The sequence below is a fragment of the Vicugna pacos genome, chromosome 1 (genome assembly GCF_048564905.1).
Source record: "Vicugna pacos chromosome 1, VicPac4, whole genome shotgun sequence".
Lineage (NCBI taxonomy): Eukaryota > Metazoa > Chordata > Mammalia > Artiodactyla > Camelidae > Vicugna > Vicugna pacos.
In genome coordinates this window covers 52,616,963-52,640,213 of record NC_132987.1, presented here as the reverse complement: position 1 = coordinate 52,640,213, position 23,251 = coordinate 52,616,963, and the positions used below count along the sequence as shown (strand labels likewise).

General features: G+C 34.9%; 1 protein-coding gene and 1 non-coding gene across 4 annotated transcripts in view; one reads left to right on the top strand and one right to left on the bottom strand.

Moving 5' to 3' along the window:
- Nucleotides 1–23,251, bottom strand: part of YEATS2 (YEATS domain containing 2) — a 92,187-nt gene that overhangs the window by 39,530 nt on the left and 29,406 nt on the right. For 2 of the 3 annotated variants that reach the window (XM_072961975.1, XM_072961983.1), the window contains exons 7-13: nucleotides 19,473–19,634; nucleotides 13,372–13,483; nucleotides 9,843–9,887; nucleotides 7,324–7,504; nucleotides 4,758–5,000; nucleotides 3,141–3,299; nucleotides 1,183–1,286 (exon numbers count right to left, since the gene is read on the bottom strand). In XM_072961975.1, coding sequence (XP_072818076.1) covers nucleotides 1,183–1,286; nucleotides 3,141–3,299; nucleotides 4,758–5,000; nucleotides 7,324–7,504; nucleotides 9,843–9,887; nucleotides 13,372–13,483; nucleotides 19,473–19,634 — 1,006 coding nt within the window. The remainder of the gene's footprint in view (nucleotides 1–1,182; nucleotides 1,287–3,140; nucleotides 3,300–4,757; nucleotides 5,001–7,323; nucleotides 7,505–9,842; nucleotides 9,888–13,371; nucleotides 13,484–19,472; nucleotides 19,635–23,251) is intronic. The other variant, XM_072961992.1, reaches the window with a different exon arrangement.
- On the top strand, nucleotides 6,941–7,047 carry LOC116282918 (U6 spliceosomal RNA). The gene has a single exon (XR_004192460.1). It is a non-coding gene; the product is annotated as a U6 spliceosomal RNA (small nuclear RNA).

The window sequence follows — 23,251 nt, the reverse complement described above, 5'->3', positions numbered from 1 at the left end:
CCCCACAATATGCTGCAAAGACTACTATCATATTACCTCTAATACCTGGTTGACTTGTTGGTTTCATGTCTGGTTCCCCTGCCAGATGCTACTAAAGGACAGGTACTGTATTCTATTTCTTTTCTATCCCTAGGGTCTAGGCGCTAAATAAATAAATGAACGTAAAAAGGTATTTACGGTGTTTCAGTATATACACCTTTTTAACAGTACTCATAACTTCATTTACCATTACTCCAGATAAATACCCAGGACACAGAGGGAAATTTTTCAGTAAGAATTTTAAAAATCACACAACAAAAAGAACAATTAGCAAAAGGAAAGACAACAAAGGTCAAAATTCAAAATTATTGTCATCTGTCTCTAATTCTCACATACAAAATGTCAGTCTCAGAGGCAATTTTCCAAAAATACATGTTACGGGCAAGAAACAAAGTTAGGAACACTGCTTAACTTTGTAACGAAAAGATCATCAGCAAACATGAAAAACACATGGGTAGACAATTAAGACCTTCAAGGAAATTCTTACAGTTCAGGCATTCACGTAACACAGTGCTCACAGATGACATTGAATTTAGAGAAAAACCTCTCCTTGGACCAGGAAACTATTTAATAACATCACCATTAAGTGCCTAAGTATAAGAAATGCTGTGTTAGCACTAGTTATGTAAAAGATGATCTCTGAATTCTAAGAATTCTCAAATAGGAGTTTCTACCTCAGAGGCTCTAGCCTTAAGGCAGCCAAGACAATGACAAATAAGCTGAATAACTAACCCAACAGGCAGTGACTGTCTTTTTGCCAAACAGTGAACAGATATCTAGCACTCTGATCTGAACAAGTCAAATCACATTTGGAGCTGTACATTTCAAAAGGACTGCTTACCTGAAAAAGGTGGGGGGGGGAACATTGTGCAACGATAAGAATTATTACTTTATAAAGAAAAATTTATAACAAAACTGTCCAAAAAAAAATCATAGTTTTCAAATAGATACTGAATGACTGACTGTTGAGAAACATCTTCTACATGAGGAAAAGATCAAGGGTAAGGTAGGGGAGTTTGGAGTACATGATCTTTATTAGCTTGAAGATTGTACTTTATGAAATCTCCATTATCAACTTACAAATTCTGGCTGAACTTAAATGAACCATCTTTAGAAACTAGCAAAAGTGCAATTAAGAGTTACCTTGACAGCAGATGTCACAAAACTACTTCCATGAATTTTAGGAACTGGGGAACCTGTTCCTTGGGAGGCCTGAGAGGCAGTAGACAGCTTGCTGGTAGGACTTCCTAGTAAGCAAGGTAGATTTAAAGTTAAAGTACAAACAAAGTAAAATTTACAAAATGGAATTTTAAAGCCATTTTCCTCCACCCTCCCCTTCTCCCCACAATTTCTCATTTTGAAGGATTTGAAAACTCACAGCCATGAAATTATTATAGAGGAAACGCAAATATCATATGATGTCACTTACATGTGGAATCTAAGATATGATACAAATGAACTTATAAAACAGAAACAGAATCTCAGACATAGAAAACAAACTTATGGTTACCAAAGGGAAAGGAAGTGGGGGAGGGATAAATTGTGAGTTTGGGATTTGCAGATACAAACTATTGAAAATAAATAAACAACAAGGTCCTAGTGTATAGCATAGGGAACTACATTCAATATCCTATAGTAAATCATAATGGAAAAGAATATGAAAAGGAATATATATATGTGTAACTAAATCACATTGCTGTACACCAGAAACTAATACAACATTGCAAATCAGCTATACTTTAATAAAATCAAATTTAAAAAAAAAAAGAAAAGAAAAAAACATGTAAGGATTCATTCTATGAAGCTGACCTTCACCAACCTAAAAAGGGACAAGAAGCTAGTAATGAAGTATAGAAGAATGAGTAAGTAGACATTATATATTCTGTACTTAAATAAAAGGAGATCCTGTAACATAATGGTGCTGGTTCTCTAACAATGGCCAAAGTGTATGAATTCAAGTGAATGCTAGCTCCTTCAAAGTAGTTTCACTAGAAGATTAAACCTATTCTAAAATGCTGCCAACATCAAACATTTTATACTTCACCTGTAAAACTGCCTTTAGGATGAAAGTAAGTCACATTATCTGCAGTCAACAGTAAGTCAAGATCAAAAATGATACTTGGTCAAGATCAAAAATGATACTTGGTCACTAACTCCATCTACCAAACTTGCCTGCAAAGACTATCGGCTGATTCCTAAAATTAAACATCCTCAAAAGACACCTACTTGGCATCCTTAATTGTATTCAAAAGGGAATCTCTAAAAGCAGCATTTTTTAAGGGGGTTCCACAATTATAATCATTGTTAAAGGACATAACTTTTCCAAAAAACTGCTTGAAAAGGCTCAACATACATTAATGTATGTTAAAAACAAATAAAGTTAAAAAAATCAGTCTCATTACTTTATCATCATTTCTTTTTTCACTCTTTCTCTTAATTAGAAGTGAAAGCTATAGGAAACCTTAGATTTAGGAGCATGTGTTTAAACAGTTTAATTGAAGGGAATAAATAAAAATAATGTTAGTGAAAGTACTTCAAAAAAATCTGAAAAGCACTCTATGTTTATAAGAGGTTATGATGATACACACGCTGAATCCAAAGACTTCTTATTCTTACTACTAGAGTTTTGTTGTTGTTGTTAATAACTGCAGAGGTTCAGTTTCCCTCCCACACTCAAATTTTATCTCATTCACAGAAAAGTAGAGATCATTTTTTTATTTCACTGGAAAGAAACAGCTATGGCTCACAAAGCTATTCCTGTTCTAAAGCTTAATTTGGAAAAGTTCATAGCCATGTTGTCCAAAAAACATGCTCTTCAAATGAGAATAAAATCAACTTTTTTTAAAGAAAATTAATTATGGCTCACTTTTAATCTTTAGAAATTAAAAAGGAAAACTTGGGTAAATTCCTAAAAATATAACTTATAAAAAGTAAATCTTCCCTTAGAAAAACAGCACTGGAGTTACTCTTACATACTCCCTCCTCTTGTTCATGGCTGAAGAGTTCATTCTCCCACTATATGGCCACTAAGTCACGCTAGGATTTCATCTTCAAAAAAGATCAGATCTTTGGGATTGCACGAATACTGTTCAAACACACACCTGCAGTAGGAGTGGTGGCTCCAATAACTTGCCCTGGCTTGTCCACGATAACATAAGGATTATTAATAACAGAACTGGAGGTGCCTTGCTTCACATGGACTGGAGTGGAGGTTGGGGTTCGAGGCAATGGTGATGGACTTGGGGTTGATATAGGGGAACCTTTATTAATAAAAAAAAGAGAGAAAAGAGAAAAAATAAGCTAAACAAAATATGTATTCAACCCATATAAGAGGATGCTAAAGAAAATGGAAGTGAGGCAGGGCCACTGGGACAAAGGTAACATACTGGGAAGACAGAATGGGACTGTACGTTTCAGGCACTGAGAGCAGCAGCAGCAGCTGAAGCCAGGTATTAATAAATTTCACTCTCTACATCCTTATCCAAGGACCACCAGCTGCAGCAGCACGGAGCTTGCCAGAAACAGATTCTGAGATCCTACCCCAGATCTACTGAATATAAATCAGTATTTTAACAAGATCCTCCTGCAGGCTTAAGTTCAAAAAGCCGTGCTTTATGTAAGTGTGGAACTGCTGAATCCCCAGATAATAACAACTTGGGCTGGTTGTTACAATACTGGTTATACTCGAAGACACTTAAGTTAGGGAGGAAATCATTACAAGTGAACAGCTAGACTTAGGAACCAGGAGGCTTGAGTGGCAATGAATTTTCATTAGGAAAATATGAAATTCAGCCACCTAAAACAAAAGTCTCTCTCAATACCATGTGACAGCCACAATCCAGAGATTCATGTTTCCAGAGAATACTCTCAAAGGTTACCAATGCACCACTAAACATCCTCAACTGTTACTGATCAACCTTGTCACCCACAAATTTCTCAAAACTTCAAACTACTTTATATGTTCAGCCTATTCAACCTCTGAAGCAGCAGGTTCCAAAAAGCTTCTAACTGGTAGGTAAAATTATACACTCTTTAACTTTCAACAATTTCAAGAACTTGGATCACATTTCTGGCTAGCTATTTTTAACACTGAAGACTCTCCTTCCCCACTCTTCATTTAAGTATTATAGAGAAGCCTCTCATGGTCTAAATATTTCTATTGACTCTCATGTCTTTTCTGAGCCAAAACTATAAAGCATATTTTTACTAGAAGTTCATCTAACATAAATGTGAAACTGTTGTGAACCAATGGACAATTCAACCTCAGTGAAAATGAACCTTCAGAACTGTGTACTGATCACAGGATTGAGTACATTTCTAGTGTGATTAGAGATTATAAAAGACATTTCAATCCCAAACCAAAAGGCCTCTAATTTTTTTCTATCACTGGTCATTCTGGTTTCCATATATAACCCCAAAACTTAATTCCTACTTTAGTTTCAACCATACGTCCTAACAAACATTTTACCTGTGCTGATTCTAGATGAAAATTTGACTGCTTTGAATTTAATTTCTTTCCTCATTCCAAAATTGTTTCCACATAAATGACTTTTGTTTTTGGATAGCTTTTCTTTGCTAATACTCAGTAGTGATTAGCTTGCTTGTTAACCAAAAATCCTGCTTTTGTTTAAAAAAAAAAAAAAAGCAAGCAAGCAAGCCACAATACTTTGTCATTCTGACAATTTTTACACTACCAACCTCACATACATTATGTATACCTGAAACAATCTTGCAGCTCATAGTGATAGGCTGGAAGGATTTTCCAGGTGACTCGGGATTAGGAATCTGGCTTTGTGGCACAATTTTGCAGCTTGACGCTATTGGCTGAAAAGCTGAATTGCCATGAGAACAAAAGGTAACCTTCTGGGAGGCTGTCATTTTGGTAGGTGTTCGTTCCAATGAAGATGGCAAAGAATAAAATGTAGTGTGTCTCTCAGCTTCAGCACTGGCTGGGAATTCTGCTTGAAGTAAAACAGACAAACGGTAAGTCATCAGTCACTCTGAAATAATAAAACTTTACCCCACTGTTGGAAAAGAATGAAATAATAAAAGTCTCTTATCATTTTAACAACTATTTAAACCATCTACCAATACTAAAATAAATACAATCGACTGGTATTTAATAAAACTTTATATATTTGGTGAAACGTAAATATCATGCCTAGACTCATGGTTCACTAAAATGCTTTCCTTTTTTTTTTTTTAATGTAAATGTTCATGGCAGCCTTATTTGCAGTCACCAAAAACGAAATAACCGTGCTCCTTACATACAAACAAATTCTACCCAGTAATAAAAAGAAACAAACTATCAACATATGCAACAACACAGGTGAATCCCAAATGCATCATTCCAAGTGAAGAAGCTATACTCAACAGGCTTCAATAGTTTTTATTTCATTTATGTGACATTCTTAAAAAGCCAAAACTATGGGGAGAAAAACTGATCACTGATTTCCTGGGGAGAAGGGCTGACAACAAAACAACACTGGGGAACTTGGGGGAGTGAGAGAACAGTTCCATGTCATGATTGTGGTGATGACTGCAAGACTAAATTTTTGCCAAAACTTGCAGAACTGTGTACTCAAAGGATGAATGCCACTATTTCTAAATTTTACCTTAATTTTTTTAAGTGAGAAAAATATTTTTGATTGTACAGCAAATATGCCTCACTCTACACACTTAGGTATATACTAAACTTTCATTTTCTATAATTCAATGTAATACTTCTATCCTGAGTTTCAATTCTGCTGGATGGGTGCACAAACTTACTGTCAATTCTTCCTGAGATTCATCCCCTTATCCTGTCTCTCCCAAGCCTATGCCATAGTTAGGATTCCAGATGCAGTAGCAGGGTTAGAGGGCAGTTACAGTAGAGCTATAGTCGCAAGTCCACACAAGTTGCTGCATCCAGTATCCCGTGTTGTACGGCTCATTATGTCTGGTAAGCCTCACTGTTTCTCTGTCACTCTTGGGGAAAGGGAATTTTTCTTACTTTGGGAGTTTTGTGGAGAAGGCAAAAGGTTGGTATTTAAGGACAGAGACAAAGTATTCTGGCAGAAACAAGCAGAAGAGAGAGCAGAGTATTCCTCTGGGCACGGTGTAAGCCTATGAGGGTATGTGGGTTGGGAGAGGAGGGGGAGGAAGAGGGAGGGAGAGAGAGGAAAAAGGAGAAAGAGAAAGGATGACTCAGAGAGAGCTCTGTGGTCCAGAGAAGGACTCTGCCCCCTACTTCCCAGTAGCGCTGATGGAACAGTAATCATGAGATCCTACAGAGGAAATGGCTGCCTCATGCATGGAATACAACCTGAAAATTGATACACAGCAGCCTTGTAAAACACTTCTTTCAAAAAATTAGAAGACCTATTAACCATAAACAACATATAATATAAAATTTACACAAGTTCATTTTGTTCTTTTTTTTTAATATATGAATTGAAAAACTGTTTAACTTAGAGAAGAGGAAGAACTCAAAAGAAGGCAATCACTTAATCTAATGATGTCTATTTTATTAAATGCCCATAAAAAGGTCTATTTTACTAAATGATTTCAGATGTAACTGAAACTTAAAGAGGAATAAAGTAGAGATTTTTAAAAAAGGAACTAAAACACAAACATCACATTAAAACGTAGGCTTAAACATACCATTTAGAATCAATTTTATAGCATACGTGTGTATGTTGTGTAAGTGAATACTTAATTATACACTTACATACTTATTAAATGAAAGAAATGCCAGCCAAAATATATTTGTTGATGATAAATCTTATATTGTATTTTAAATAAGAATACTTAATATTCAAGCTTCTCATTTACACAATTAAGGACTATACCAGAAAAGTCTTGCCATAACATATTATAAAACACCATTATAATCATTAAAGAATAAAAATTTAATGCATTTGTGTTCACTTTGGCAGCATATACACTAAAATTGGAACAATACAGAGAAGATTAGCATAGCCCCTGCACAAGGATGACACACAAATTCATGGAGTGTTCCACATTTTTAAAAAATAATTAAAAAATTTTAATGCTTTTAATGTGAGTTTTGTGTTCTATGAAATGTCAATACAACTTTATGAAGAAAAAATTTCTGAGTAAGGATTTGTCTGTTTTCAGAATATGACTATGTGGCAGAGGCAGCATGCCTTATGGAAAATTTATTTTCCACACACTCAAGTCTCTGAAGACAGCAATTCAGTATCAGATGAGAGATAGGGATGCCCCAGAATGACTCCCCCATACAAGGTAAAACGCATTTCCATACAAGGAAAAATGTATTACCTTTCTCCACAGAGGTATCAGGTACTGGCTCATGTGACTGCTTTATTGGTGAGGAAGCTTTCACGGGGGCTGGAATGGTCAAAGGCAAAGATGGCGGGGCATCCGAGATGTCTGACTCGGAGGACTGAGGATAAACGGAGTCTTCTCCGAGAGAATGCCGATGGAGCTCAACATCCACTACCTGCACAATTGGGCAACAATTGGGCTCATGAATCCATCATCAATGCCACAGGAAGTCCCAAACCTATCTAAAAACATGGTACTCTAAGAGATGTGATAAGTGATTTCTATTCATAATTCAAAGGCAATTTCAATCTCAAGAACTGTAGGACTTATCCCAGACTATAATCGAGTCTGGCTTAATAGATAACTCAATGAAACCAATGAAAAAATTGGGGCACTTCCATTTACTGTTTCTACACCTTAGAACACTCTTCTCCCCATTCTTTGCATGACTGCCTCTTTCTCACTATTAGGTCTCAATCAAATGTCACCTTCTCAGAGAGGCCTGCCCCAACCAATCTAGCTAAAGCAGCCCCTTTGTTCCCCAGCTACTCACTACTTATTTGTAAGTGCGATTATCTTATTTGCTTTTATGTTTACTGTATATCTTCTCCCTGTTCCAACATAACCAAGAATATAACTCTTTTAGAGTAGTAGCTACTCTCATTTGCTCATTTTTGTATTCCCAGTATCTGGACCAGTGCAGAGTATGGACTACAAGCTCAATAAACATCTTCCAACACAACACAGCATATTTCCCTAAACAGAGTAAGGTTTAACCAGCTAATTCTAATTATAATGGCTACTGCTGCTATATCATGAATACCAAAAAGGAAGGGGGAGAGTATGAGGTGGGAATATAAAGCTAAAGCCCTCATATTGCCTGACTTTAGATTTATTATTGCGAGGCACAGTAATCAAAACAGTGTGGTACTGGCACAAAGACACACGTTACACTACTAGAATAGAATACACCCTCACATATATAATCAAATTACTTTAGCAAGGGCGCCAAGACTACTGAACAGGAAAAGGACAGTCTTTTCAACGAATGGTGGTGGGAAAACTAGAGATCCACATGCATTAGAATGAAGGTAGACCTTTATCTTACACCATATATAAAAATTAACTCAAAATGGATCAAAGACCTAAACATAAGACCTAAAACAACACAACGCTTAGAAGAAAATATGCGGGCAAAGCATCATAACACTGAATTTGGCAATGATTTCTTGGATATGACACAAAAAGCACAGATAACAAAACTAAAAACAGATAAACTGAACTATATCAAAATATAAAACTTATGTGCATCAAAGGACACAACAGAGTGAAAAGGCAACCCACAGAATGTGAGAAAATACCAGCAAATCATGTATCTGATAAGGGATTAATACAAAAAAATATAGAGAGAACTAAAAACCAACAGCAAAAAAACCAAATAACTCAATTTAAAAGAAAAAGATGTGAATACACATTTCTCAAAGAAGATACACAAATAGCCAATAAACAAATGAAAAGATGCTCAATATCAATAATCATTAGGGAAATGCATATTAAAACCCCTATGAGGGGGATAGGTATAGCTCAACGGTAGAGTGTATGCTTAGCATGCACCAGGTCCAAGGATCAATCTGCAGTACTCTCATTAAAACAAACAACCAACCAACCAACCCACAATGAAATACCACCTGACACCCATCAAGATGTCTACTATCAAAAAAATAGAAAATAACAAGTGCTGACAAAGATGTGGAGAAATGAGAACCCTTGTGCACTGTTGGTGAGAATGTAAAATGGTGCAGCTGCTGTGGAAAACAGTATGGCACTGCCTCAAAAAATGAAAAATACAATTACCGTATGATCTAGCAATTTCACTTCTGGGTATACACCCCAAAAAACGGAAGCAGGGATTCAAACAGAAAGAGGCACATTCTTAGCAGCTTTATTCACAATAGTCAAAAGATGTAAGCAACTCAAGTGCTCAGTGACAGATAAGTAGATGAACAAAGTGTGGTGTAAACATACAACAAAATGTTCCTTAGAAGTAGGGACATTCTGATGCATGCTAAAACATGGATGAACCTTGAGAACATTATGCTAAGTGAAATACGCCAGTCACAAAAAAAGAACATTGTACAATTCCACTTATATGGTAGCTGGAGTAGTTAAATTCATAGAGACAGAAAGTAGAGGATGGTTGCCAGGGGCTGAGGGGAGACAGTGAGTTACTGTAAATGGGTATAGTTTCAGTTTTCAAGGACAAAAAGAGTTCTTTTGGAGATGTATGGTAGTGACAGCTGTACAAAAATGTGAATATATTTAATACCACTTAACACTTAAAAATGGTTAAAATAGTAAACTTTGTGTATTTTATCACAATTCAAAAAAAAACAAAACAAAAAGGAGGGAAATAAACTTTTGTTTTTAATTTGGCACACATCTTTTTCCTACTTAAAAATGAAGATCAATTTTCATTCTATTTGTTCCCAAATACTGCAGGGAAAAAAACCTACCGTCTCTGCTCCAAGTGTCTGCAAGCCAGTATAAGTTCTGTCCAGCTATTGAAAGACAAAAGGAAGAGCATTAAGTTTCACTATGCTTACTTATAGAGTTTAGGATACAATCTTACCTAAAACTCCTCTCACTACAAGTCTTCATATCAGAGGATCTACTTTTTTATAATGTAAACTATCAATTCTTCACTTCAATAAAAACCTTCAATTTTCTGGGGAAAAAACTGAGCAAAATAAATAAAAATAACTTCAGACATTAAGGTAGTTACTATAAAGACAGGCTATAAAAATATACATGCAGTGTGATGACACAATTATATACTTTGGGTATATAAGCACTTTTGAAAAAGGAATGAAAATTTAGGTAATATATGCAATACTAATTACTTCCAATATATCAGCATCCTGAATGATTTATTTTAGAGGAGAGAAAGAAGTATAAACTGAGGGAATGTTAATAATATAAACAAAAAAGTTTACAATTGTATACAAAGAGTTTAAGTTCTTATTCTTATGTTTTAATTTATATCCTTTTATTTTTAAAAAAAAGGATTTGTGGCAGCATATCAATATAAACATTATACTGCAGGATCAACCGGTAAAAATGATAAAGTTGGGTAGAAAGGAAACAAAGGAAAAATGAGGGGGAAAATACAAAGCTAGGGACAGGTTAGTAAATAGAAAATTCTAAAGGCTTGCAAGAGGTAGATTTCAAGTCTGGCTGAGTCCCTTAGAAGCCAACACAGAGAAGACAACTCAGTCATGAGATCTAGTGTTCTTATTAGAAAAGGCAATATAGGGCAGATTTATAGTAGTTTCACGGAAGAGATCTGAAGTTTTAATACTTCAACCTTAGCCAACAGTATGACTGCTAAAAAGATACAGGCAACTTTAGGCTACCTCCATTTTCATATTCACTGGAGTACAGGAAAAGTTCTCTGTAATCTGCACTGGCCTATCTTTTATTCTTGGGACTATATTTTAAGAGACACATTAATAAAACAGAAGTGTTATCAAAATGGGACGAAGTACCGGAAAGCACAGCATACAACAAATGTTACAAGAACAGGTCTTGCCTGAAGAAGTAATGATTTAAGGAGAGACATGAAGGCTATCATTAAACATTTTTATGAATTCTTGTAAAACAAAAGTCCTGTTCTGTGCTGCTCCAGAAATTGAACTAGTTTGAGATCAAGGTTAAAAAAACGAGGAGGGGCAGTTTTAGGTAAATTTATGAAAAGAATCTTCCAAAAGCTTGTTTACTAAATGCATAAATGGGTTGTTTTGGGAATTACTGTGCTCCGTGGTGATGGCTGAGGAGTGGTTAGATTACTTCCTGTCAAGGATGCGGGATATGGGAATTTCATATATCCTGAGAACTTTAAATTGTACATAACTCTTTACATTTGGAGTATTTAGTATTTAATGTAACTATTACAGTATCAAATGCAGACTGTTATGTACTACAGAATTTCAGAATACAGAGAGATAGCTATGGACTTTAATGGTCAGAAAAAGTCACAAAGAAACCTGAAGAATGGGAAGAATTCACACAGGCATGTGAGGAGGGAAGAGCATGACAGAAAACTCAAGAGAAGGCCCAAGGCATTTCTGGGACAGAAGAAACTGACCTGGCTGGAGCAGGATGTTCATAAGGGAATTAGCCTGGGATAATCTGGGGGAAGTATGTTGAGTCAAAATGTGAAGAGCCCTAAATAGCAGGCAGGGGAGTTTGAATTTGAATACCTTTCAATCAAAGCTTCTCAGAGAGTAATAGCGTAATGGTTCTGTTTCAGGAAGACTAATCTTATGGTGGTGTACAGAGTGGACTGGGAAAGGAGACAGACTGGAATTAAAGAAACTAAACAGGAGACAGAGCAGAATAACAGCCTAGCAAGAGTGGGAAGGGCGAAGGGTAGAATATAAGAAAAATTATGAAGAAAGAGAAATGGTCTGCAATTGAACAAATATTTAGAACCCAGAGGGAAGAATCAAAGATGGTTCTGAGAGTTACTGTAGAAACAGAAAAACAATACTCCAGTATAAATAAAAATCAATGGTCACAATAGAGGTGTTTAAGTTCTCAAGGCCAATCAACACATAATAAATAGAAAAATTAAGGAAAACCTGGTAAGAAATAAATACTGTCATTTTAAAGCTGTGTCTCAGTCATTTACCAAGGACTCTAAGTGATAAGGACAATACACTACATATAAAAACTATGTAAGTAATTTCCTTTATTTTAGGGTTTAGGGTTCAGCCCAGTGTGATGTAAGATGGTATATGCAGCTTAAAATAAGTTAAAGGGAAAGCAAAACTATTTTAGACCTTCTTCTCAGTAAGTGGGAACATATTCTGCCCCTCTGAACAAAGGGGCTGTATGTTCTTTACTTGGTGTCAGTTCTTTTCTGAGGTTATAAAGCAACCTTGTTTTACAGTAACGTTTAAAAAAAAACTTAAACATGAAGCTAAGCAGTGCTATCTACCACCAATGGAGGGCAAATCTCAGCATGCCTTATGGCCAAAGAGTGCACTCACAGAACACAAGGAAAGAAAAAGGAATTCTGCAAATGTACTCAGATTCATTCGAGAGCAATTAATGGGAAGAAACAATGTGGTAAGCCACAAAGTAAGTGTGCTTTGGGAGAAGTTCAATACTAGGATTGTATCTTTATCTTATATAGAGAAAATGTACACAAGACTACTACAGAGAGGGCGTACAGGAAATATAAAAAAATGGTTTGTCTTCCAACTATAAAAATCAAATGCTTATTATATAAAATTGAAGGAAAAAAACCCATAGGAAAAAAGGGCAAGAGAAATTGCCCCATAATGTCATTACTTCAATTACTCCAACATTTTAGTATATTTCTTTTGTGTTTTTCCCACCTATTTAAAATCACGGCTAATCTCATTCCATACATATAGTTTTATACCTTGTGCTTCTCACTTACTATAATGGTAGTTTTTCCCCATTTATAGAAAATATTTTGTAAAATATAATTTATAATGGTTACATAATATATAATGGAGATATATCAGTGAAAGATTTTTTACAATACAAATCAGAAGTATTACAACCTTGCATTGTACTTTGTATCTTCTAAAACATGTTCATGTTTATCTTTATCCCTAGGAGATACACATATTCTTTATTCTTATGAAATAAACAGACAAGGCTTATTATTTGTGCCTCATTTTACAGAAAAAGTAAAATGTAAAAAAAAAGATTTCAGTCACTTAGCACCAGGTAACCTAGTAACAGTACACTCTGATTAGAGACTCAGGTCTTCCAATTATATGTGACCAATTTCTCTTTCTGAAGAATTTCTATTCTGCTGTAAAGTGACCCTTACCCCAGCTTTCAGAGGACAAAGGAGTGTTGAGGCAGTAAGCAAAACACACTCAAAAAGATTTATCCTGCTTCCACTATCCTTGGTCTCTTCTCTTAGAAGGCCTAACCTACTGCTTCAAGTACCAGGTGAAAAGACAGACTTCACTTCTGGGGAGCAATGTTTGGTTACAATACCTTCAGATTATGTATGATATCTATCCTCTTGTTCTGGCCGTCCTTAAAGTGAACTTGAACTCTGACAGGAAACTCACCCCAGCCTCTTCTGGTCAGGTGAAAAGGAGGCTCTCTAGAGAAAAGCAGATTTAACATGTTAGTCCACGTTCACCCTCTTATTCTAGAAAAGTTTCGTCATAATGGATGAGTTAGAAATTCACATCCTCCTGATAATCATTTAGATTTCCTCATTTGATGCTAAAACAGTATGCTGAATATTGCTAAAATGCTAAACTATAAAAGAAAAATTGCAACTCAAACCTACATTAAATTTTCAACTACTGAATACTTAGAGCTAAGAGAAGTATACCATATAATCCAATGTCATTATTTCCACAGACAGGGAACTAAGATGATTTGATGGATGTCACAACATTAGAGCAAAAATCCTTGACAAAAATCCATGACAGACATAGGCTGTGAGGTAAATGTTCCCTATTTTAGACACATTTAGTCTTCACTCTGGGAAAAACAAAACAAATCATGAATGCTCTATCTGAAAGTGATAATTAATTTGAAACTACCTGTTAAGAAGACTTTTAAAATTATGTATGACTTTATATAATTTTAGTGAATAAAAGAATGTTTGTGAATGCTAAATGGACTAGAGAATTTTCAGTCAAAATTTAATTCGTGACGGGAAGAAAAAAGGAATATTGATGAGAAAGACTGGTGAGCTGTTGATAATTGGCATTGGGTACATGAAGGTTCAATATACTCTACTTTGTATATGTCTAGAATTTTCCATAAGAAAAAGTTTACAACTTTAATTGAGACCTTCATATATTCAAAAATCATATGATTTAAGTTAATGGGGGGAAAGAGCATGTTTTAAAATGAAAATGAATCACTGGCTTGGAATCAGTATAACAAGACAGGATGCCAAGACTGCAGGGAGAAGGGAACTTTCAGTGGCATGTGCCTTCAGAAAACTAAGTAGACATGAATTCAGTAAGGGCAGAGTCCAAGAACACAACCTGAGAGGAGTCTAGCAACGCATGTAAACTGCCAGGCACAAAGCCAAGGCTACCAGGACAGGAAAAAGCTCTGAGTATGAGAGCAGCCTGCAAAGTAGGAAAGCAACAGCTGTACCATAAACCAGAGAAGAAAGAAAGCAAAGCAAACTAGAGTACCCTGGATGGAAGAAACCAGCCGAACACGAGCTGAGTTAGTAAGAAAAGTAGCCATGAAATCGGTATAGATTCAGACAGACAGACAGGCTTGTCGTCAAATGAGAAGGTCAACTTGAGACAGCAGTTTGAAAAGGGGTCCAAAGCCAGAGACACAGTGGGGACTAAAGACACAGTGGACTTAAGAAGAATAATTAAAGGAAATTCTTTTGATGACAAATTTAGTCATTTAAAATACAGTAAAGCTAAGTGGGTAGCCTAAATTCATTCTGCAATATTTGTCGTCAATCACATTGTTTATATGCTGAATTTCTCTTACAACGGATATAGTAAATTAGCTGAGCTCCTCAATTTACGTACATAGTCTAAATATAGGCTAATCTCTGGTGAATGGACAGGAAGGACTGCTGTCAGGGAAGACACACAGGCAGATAAGCACAAAGGCCAGGAAAAAGGAAGACCATTTTTAATTAGAAATTCCTCCCTAACCATACTTTTGGAAGCAGAAAAGCAATCCAAGACCTACCAACAGGCAAGACATCAGCTATGGAAACATTATACTTCAAAAAATATATGTATTTCACACAAAAAAGGACTGCCTCCCCTGAACTCACATCTATATTTCTGATACCTCATAGAAGGTAGAAAGTATTGATGACCAAGAAGGAAAACACAGAATACAGGGCTAAAAAAAATGGCTTCACTGGAAATACAGAATGGAGTACAACTCCTCACCCAACTAATTAATTAAAATGGCCAACCAGTCTTTTAGGATCACTTCTAGTGACCCAGAACTCACTACTTAATGAGATTCTCTATTACACTTCTGAACAGCTCTGTTATAAAAAATTTCATCTTTCTCCTGCATGTTAGTTCTAGTATGTTTTCTGGAATCACAAATAAATTCTTCCTCCACATGACTTCCAAAAAAACCTGAAACATTCCATTAAGTTTTTTTCCTTTCAGGGCGAACACATTCTGTTCCGTATAACAGCAGCAGAAGCAAACACTTATATTGTTTACTATGATCCAACCACTGTTCTAAGCCCTTTACATCTATTATTTTATCTAATCTTTATAATCACACTATGAAACATCTGAGACACAGAGACTGAATAACTAACCTGCCCAAGGTCATGCAGCAAGTGAAGCAGAGATTTAAACTCACAAAACAGGCTCCAGGGCCATGCTTATTTTAATGAGATATGAACATTGTGATGAGGCTCATTAGTGTGTTCTCTTGAGGGCCCGGCCCAGTCTAGTCTCTCATGCACCAAGGGCAGGAATAGTCTGCTAACACAGGAACCATGTGTTCTCCATCTTTACAATCCCTGTATAGGTCCTGAACCTAGCATACATTTAGTAACTGTCTTGCACCTAAAAGTGAAGTATATAATCATAGCTTTTAGGAAGTTGGCTGAGGATGGTCATAGCAACTGAGCCCAAAGTAAAACAGATGGTCTTTGGGAGCAGAATCTATCCATGTTCTTCATAATGTGCTGTGGTGAGAAGATACAGACTGCATGAAGTACATACACACACGCTTTGGTCCAGAGGTAAGATTAACCCCAAGTTTCAAGGTAGTTGCAGAAGATCTCGCCTACTCATCACATTACTTTAGATACCTGATGCAAGAAACATCTTAAAAGGCTTGTAAAAAGCCGAGTTATAATTAAATCTAGGATACATGTTAATGTTCTGTCCTATTTTATTTTGGTTGCACACCTGAAGTTTAAAATTCAGTTCTAAGAAGAATATTTTAAGAATACAGACAAACTGGAGTGCGTCAGAAAATATAACCTGAATGGCATAGGAACACAAAGTTATATGAGTGACAAATGAAGCAAATGTGGATATTTGGCTGGGAAGAGATTGAAAGAGACCCAACAATTGCTTTTAAAATATCTGAACAACAGCTACACAGGAAAGGGATTATAATAATTCTGTGTGGTGTCACAAAGAATATGAAAGGTCTCTGCTCAGGATAACTAAAAATTTCCAAACAAACAGTCACCTACAAATGGAAGAGCCTGCATCATAAATTCAGAATTCACTCAACATAAAAAGAGCATTTACTATATGCTAGGCACCATGCTAGACCCTAGGGACATAAAAGACAATTAAGAAAAGGTCCCAAACACCAAGAAGTTCTCTATCTAGTAAGGGAAACATACATGTAAATTAATGTGTAATAAAAGACTTATATATATTATTTGTTAGAAAAACACAGAGGTGTGGTTGATCACAATAGATTACTTCTCCAGGAGTTTTAAATACTAGAAGCATACAAAAGCAAGTATCTATTTTAAAAATCATAACCCTGTAGTTAATAAAGTATGGAAAAGTACGCTCTTAGGAAAAGTATGTCATAATGGTATGATTCATAGGCAGTGAAAAACTAACTGGTCAGATGTATAACCACAGACAATTTACACAATACTGTCAGAGTGGCAGGGACCAGACAGAAAATAACTATTAGGGTTATTTATTATTTCATTAATGTGAAAGAAACCTCATAAATTTCACAAAACAAAGTTAATTTCCAATTAACAGAAGATACTCCAGATGTGTAAGATGAAAGAGAAATGTGAAGAGCAGATACAGTATAATCTTTTCCTAGGATTTCCTCAGACTGTTACAACAAATCCTAATAAGTGTGATTTGCCACCTTTAACTGAAGATTAGTAAAGATTTCTCAGCAAATACAATTTCATATATTAATGCATGATACTCTTCTACAATTTAAAGGAAATTAATGTATTTTACAAATTTCAATTCTTAGGATGAGAATTAAGAAATAAAATAGGCACTGATTTGCACCATTAAGTATTAAGGATTTTATGTAATGAATTTTTAATCCCATGGTGGCAATTCAGATATTTATCATCAATAAAAAATATGATTTATACATTTTTTAACTGCTTCACATGCTTTATGTTAAATAAAAACTATTCCTAAGACTGTCCAAGACAGTATGCGTCTGTTAAAAAAAACTATATAAGGGAATTACTTGCTGGCCTAGACATTAAAATATATTCTTTTTATTATTTACAATTTTATAGACAGTACTTTTTAAACTCATCTATTTTCTAACACTCTCACTAAAAAAATATCTGTATTAGAACACTGGGTTAATTTGGAGTCAGGGTATCTAAACTCAGAAAATACTGCTACTCTATAAGCCAACTTAAAACTACAAAATATTCTTACTATCCCAAGAATTTCAGTAAACAATCATTTATTATAATTTAATCCCTTTAAGAAAGTAGGGCAAAGAAGGATTCATTGAGAAAGTAACCTCTGAGTTGTGTCTTGAAGGATAAACGGCAGCCCTTTAGAAAGACAGCCACACTGTGTGTGTGTATGTACATATGCATATATGCATGCAGGTGTGTAAATGAAGAAGACAGACAACAGGAAGATAGGATCCCTGGCAAAGAAAACAAGTCTAGGTCACAAGAGGAATTCTAGGTCAGGCTAGACAAGCTGTATCAGGCATTTCTGAAAGGTTTCACGAATTAGGTAAAGGCTGAAACAAAATCACAGATGAGGACTTTTCAACACTATAGTTTAAGAGTCTAAGAATGAAATTGCTCCTTTATCAGACTCTACAATCTATAAAACAAAGTATCAACACTTTTCTGAAGTTCTATCCAGTGAAATATGTCAAGAAAATGAAGGGAGTTTTATAAATAGTAAAAGAAAAAAAATTTGTTTGCATTGGAAAACTTTTAGATTGATTGATTCTCCTGGGTAGACAGGATAGAAAGCTCTAATATCATTAAAAAAAAGTGAAAATTAATCATTAATTCAATGCAATTTCAATCCATAACTTGATACTTAGATTCTAAAGTAATCTGGAACAACATACTTACTCAAGAATGGCCAAGGAAAAAACTGTAGAATAATAATCAAGGGAACATATTCTACCAGATATCAGAATACATTATAAAGCAAAACAATTAAAATAGTATAATACTCGTACAGGAATCAAAATTATCAACAGCATCTAGCATCAGATCCATGTTTACATGAGAGAATCAATCAGTGTAAAAGTTTTACAATGCTTCAAAGGAGTTTTTTTGGGAGAAGAAGGGAAAAAATGGTCTGGAAGCCACAAATATGAGCAAGAAAGACATGTGCCCCAAGCCTAGACCCAATGGTACACAGTGTGTGAGAGAAAAAAAAATAGCTGCCACTTGAAAGTTGTTCTCAGGAGAAGAGGTGTTCCCAGGAGATAGCCATGTTTTATTTAACAATGAGGAATGGAGGGAATGTTCTGAAGAGAGTTGAGGCTATAGGAGATTCCACTGATAAAATATGACAACCACTTCACAATACATTCATATAATGAATGTATATGTGATATGTAACATCACATAAAGATGTAAAGAATACACCTAAATGAAATAAATTTCAGAACACTATATGTATTATCATTCCATCTTTGTCAAATAACAAAACCAACAACAATAAAATCCAACAACTATACTAGGTTAATGATACACAGTTAAAATATCACTAAGGGTAACTTCTGAGAGAATGAGATCATGGGGAATTTTCAACATTAAGTATTTTGGTAATGTTAGAATCCTGTATTTAATTCTGTTATATCCTGATAATCATAAAAAGCAGTAACATTTTTATATTCATCTGTATTTATATAAATAAGTTAAGCTATTTCCAGAGGAGAGCAGAATCAGCTAATGTAATTCAGCTGCTAACAACCTGACAGGAGGAGACGGTGCCTGTTTAGTGAGACAGAAATCTGCAAGATGGAACTAGAGCTAAACCTATATTGTGACTAAAAGCCAAAGCTGAGTAAATTATTAATAATACAAGAATTTCAAGGGAGTGTCCTCAAGTTGAATCACTTTTCTTCCACTCCAATAAATCTGTACTTCTCAGGTTTAATAACTCAAGTGTGCTTACCTAACTTCCACGAGGTCATTTGGTTTATAGCTGGGATGAAGAAAGAACCAGACTTTCTTAACAAAATGATTAATGCTGGGTTCTCTACGAGACCCTCGGACATACACCATCCACTTGTGGGTTGATTGGTCATTTTCTTCTCTCTTGTCAGGAGGTATATACCTAAAGGAAAAAAAGAAACTTGAATTCTTCTTTCCTAAGAAACCAATTAACTACTAAAACAAGATTAAAAATCAATTATAAGAAGAAAACAGGAAAATTTACACATATGTGGAGATTAAACAACATACTATTGATCAACCAATAGGTGAAAGAGGAAATAAAAAAAATACATTGAGACAACTGAAAATAGAAATACAGCATACCAAAACTTAAGTGATGCAGCAAAAACAGTTCTAAGAAGGAAGTCTGTAGTGATAAACGCCTACATTAAGAAAAAGAAAGATTTCAAACAAGTTAGCCTTACACTCCAAGGAACTAGGAAGAGAAAAACAAACTAAGCCCAAAGTCAGTAGTTGGAAGGAAATAACAAAGATCAGAGCAGAAATAAATTAGAGACAAAAACACAACACAAAGATCAAAAAGACTAAGAGTTGGGTTTTATTGAAAAGATAAACAAAACAGACAAATTTTACCAAGAAAGAGAGAAGGGGGCTCAAATAAATTAAATTATAAATGAAATAGGAGATACTACAACTTATACCACACAAATACAAAGAATCACAAGAGACTATAAACAATTACATGCCAAAAAATTCGACAACTTAGAAGAAATGAATAAATCTTAGAAATATACAGCCTACACAGACTGAATCATGAATAAACAGAAAATCAGAACAGAATAATTACTAGTAAGGAGATTAAATCAGTAAACAAAACCTCCCAACAAAGTAAATTCCAGAACCAGATGGCTTAAAGGGTGAATTTTACAAACATTTAAAGAATTGATATCAATCTTCAATCTCTTTCAAAAAAACAGAAGAGAACACTTAAACTCATTTTATGAAGCCAAGATTACCCTGTTACCAAAGCTAGATAAGGATACTGTATGAAAAGAAAATTAGAAGCCAGTATCCCTGATAAATGTAGATGCAAACTTCCTCCACAAACATTAACAAACAGAATTCAACAGTACATTAAAAATATCATATACCATGATCAAGTGGGATTTATTCCAGCATGCAAGGATGATTTCCGTATCTGGAAATCAATGTGACATAGCGCCTTAAAGAAATGAAGGACAATAATCACATGATCTTCTCATTAGATGTAGAAAAAACATTTGACAAAATTCAACATCCATTTATGATAAAAACTCTCAACAAACTGAGTATAGAGGAAGTATATCTCAACATAATAAAGGTAGAATATGACAAGCCCACAACTAACATCATACTCAATGGTGGAAAGCTGAGAGCTCTTCCTCTACAATCAAGAACAAGACAAGAATGCCTACTCTCACCACTTTTATTCAACATAGTACTGGAAGTCCTAGCCAGACAAGAAAAAGAAATAAAAGGCATCCAAGCTGGAAAGGTAGAAGCAACTGTCTTTATTTGTACAAATTACTATATATAGAAAAACCTAGACTCCACTTCAAAACTGTTAGAACTAATAAATGAATTCAGCAGAGTTCACGATACAAAATCAACATAAAAGAATCAGTTGTGTTTCTGTACACTTACAACAAACTATCAGAAAGAGAAATTAAGATAATTATTCCACTCACAATAGCATCAAATACAGTAAAACACTTAGCAATAAATTTATCCAAGGAGGCAAAAGATCTGTACACTGAAAACTATAAGACAGTGATGAAAAAAACTGAAGATGACACAAGTAATTAGAAAGATATTCTGTGCCCATGGATTGGAAGAATAGTTAAAATGTTCATACTGCCCAAAGCAATCTACAGATTCAATGCAATGCCTATCAAAATTTCAATGGCATTTTTCACAGATATAGAAAAACAATCCTAAAATCTGTATGGAACCACAAAAGATCCTGAATAGCCAAACCAATCTTGAGAAAGAAAAACAAAGCTAGAGGCATCACACCTTCCGATTTCAAAATGTATTACAAAGATATAATAATCAAAAGTGATGGACTGGCATAAAAACAGACATGTAGATCAATGGAACAAAATAGAGAGACCAGAAATAAACCTGTACTTATTGGTCAGTTAACTTATGACAAAGGAGCTAAGATATACAATGGGGAAAAGATAGCCTCTTCAATAAATGTTGGGAAAACTAGAACAGCCACATGGAGAAGAATTAAATTGGACCTCTATCAACATACACAAAAATCAACTCAAAATGGATTAACAAGTTAAATTTAAGACCTGGAATCATAAAATTCCTAGGAAATATAAGGGGTATTAAGCTCCCTGACATTGGTATGGGCAATGATTTTTTGAATTTGACACCAAATACAGAGGCAACAAAAGCAAAAATAAACAAGTGAAACTATATCACACTAAAAAGTTTCTGCACAGGAAAGGAAACTATCAACAAAATGAAAAGGCAACCTATGGAAAAGGAAAAAATATTTGAAAATCATGTATCTGATAATGGGTTAATATTCAAGATATATGAAAAACTCACATAATAGCAAAAAAGAAAAGATTTATAAATAGGTAGAGGAACTGAATAAACATCTTTCCAATGGCACACAAATGGTTAGCAGGTACATGAAAAGGTATTCAACATCACTAATCATCAGGAAAATGCAAATCAAAATCATAATGAATTACCACCTTACACCTGTTAGAATGGCTGTTATCAAAAATACAAGAGTAAATCTAATAAAGAAATACAGTTTGAAAAAAATACAAGAGATAACAAGTACTGGTGAGAACACTTGCACACTGTTGGTGGGAATATAAATGCAGCCACTGTGGAATTTCCTCAAAAATTTAAAACACAACTACCCCCATTTCTGTGTACACATGCAAAGACAATGAAAACAGGATATCAAAGAGATAGCTGCACTCCCCTGTTCACTACAGCATTATTTACAATAGCTAAAGACATGGGAACCTAAGTGTCTGTCAAGAGATGAATGAATATATGTTGTAAAGCTACAGTAGTCAAAATAGCATGGTACTGGCATAAAAACAGACATAGATTAATGGAACAGAATAGAGAGCCTAGAAATAAACCCACACTTATTGGTCAATTAACTTACAACAAAGGAGGCAGGAATATGTGATGGGTAAAAACACAGTCTCTTCAATAAATGGTGCTGAGAAAACTGGACAGCTACATGCAAAAGAATCAAACTGGACTACTTTCTCTACCATATACAAAAATAAACTCAAAATAGATTAACGACTTAACTGTAAGACCTGAAACCATAAAACTGCTAGAAGAAAACACAGGCAGTATGCTCTTTGACATCAGTCTCAGCAGTATTTTTTTTTGAGTATGTCTTCAGAGGCAAGAGCAACAAAAGCAAAAATCAACAAATGAGACTACATCAAACTAAAAAGCTTTTGCACATCAATGGAAATGTATCAACAAAATGAAAAAGCAGCCTACTGAATGGGAGAAGATATTTGCAAATGATGTATCTGTGATAAGGGGTTAAGAACTAAGAACTCATAGAATTCAACATCAAAAAACAAATAACCTGATTAAAAAATGGGCAGAAGACCTGAACAGATATTTTTCCAACGAAGACATACAGATGTGCCAGCAGATACATGAAATGATGCTCAGCACCACTAATCATTAGGGAAATGCAAATCAAAACCACAATGAGATACCACCTCATCT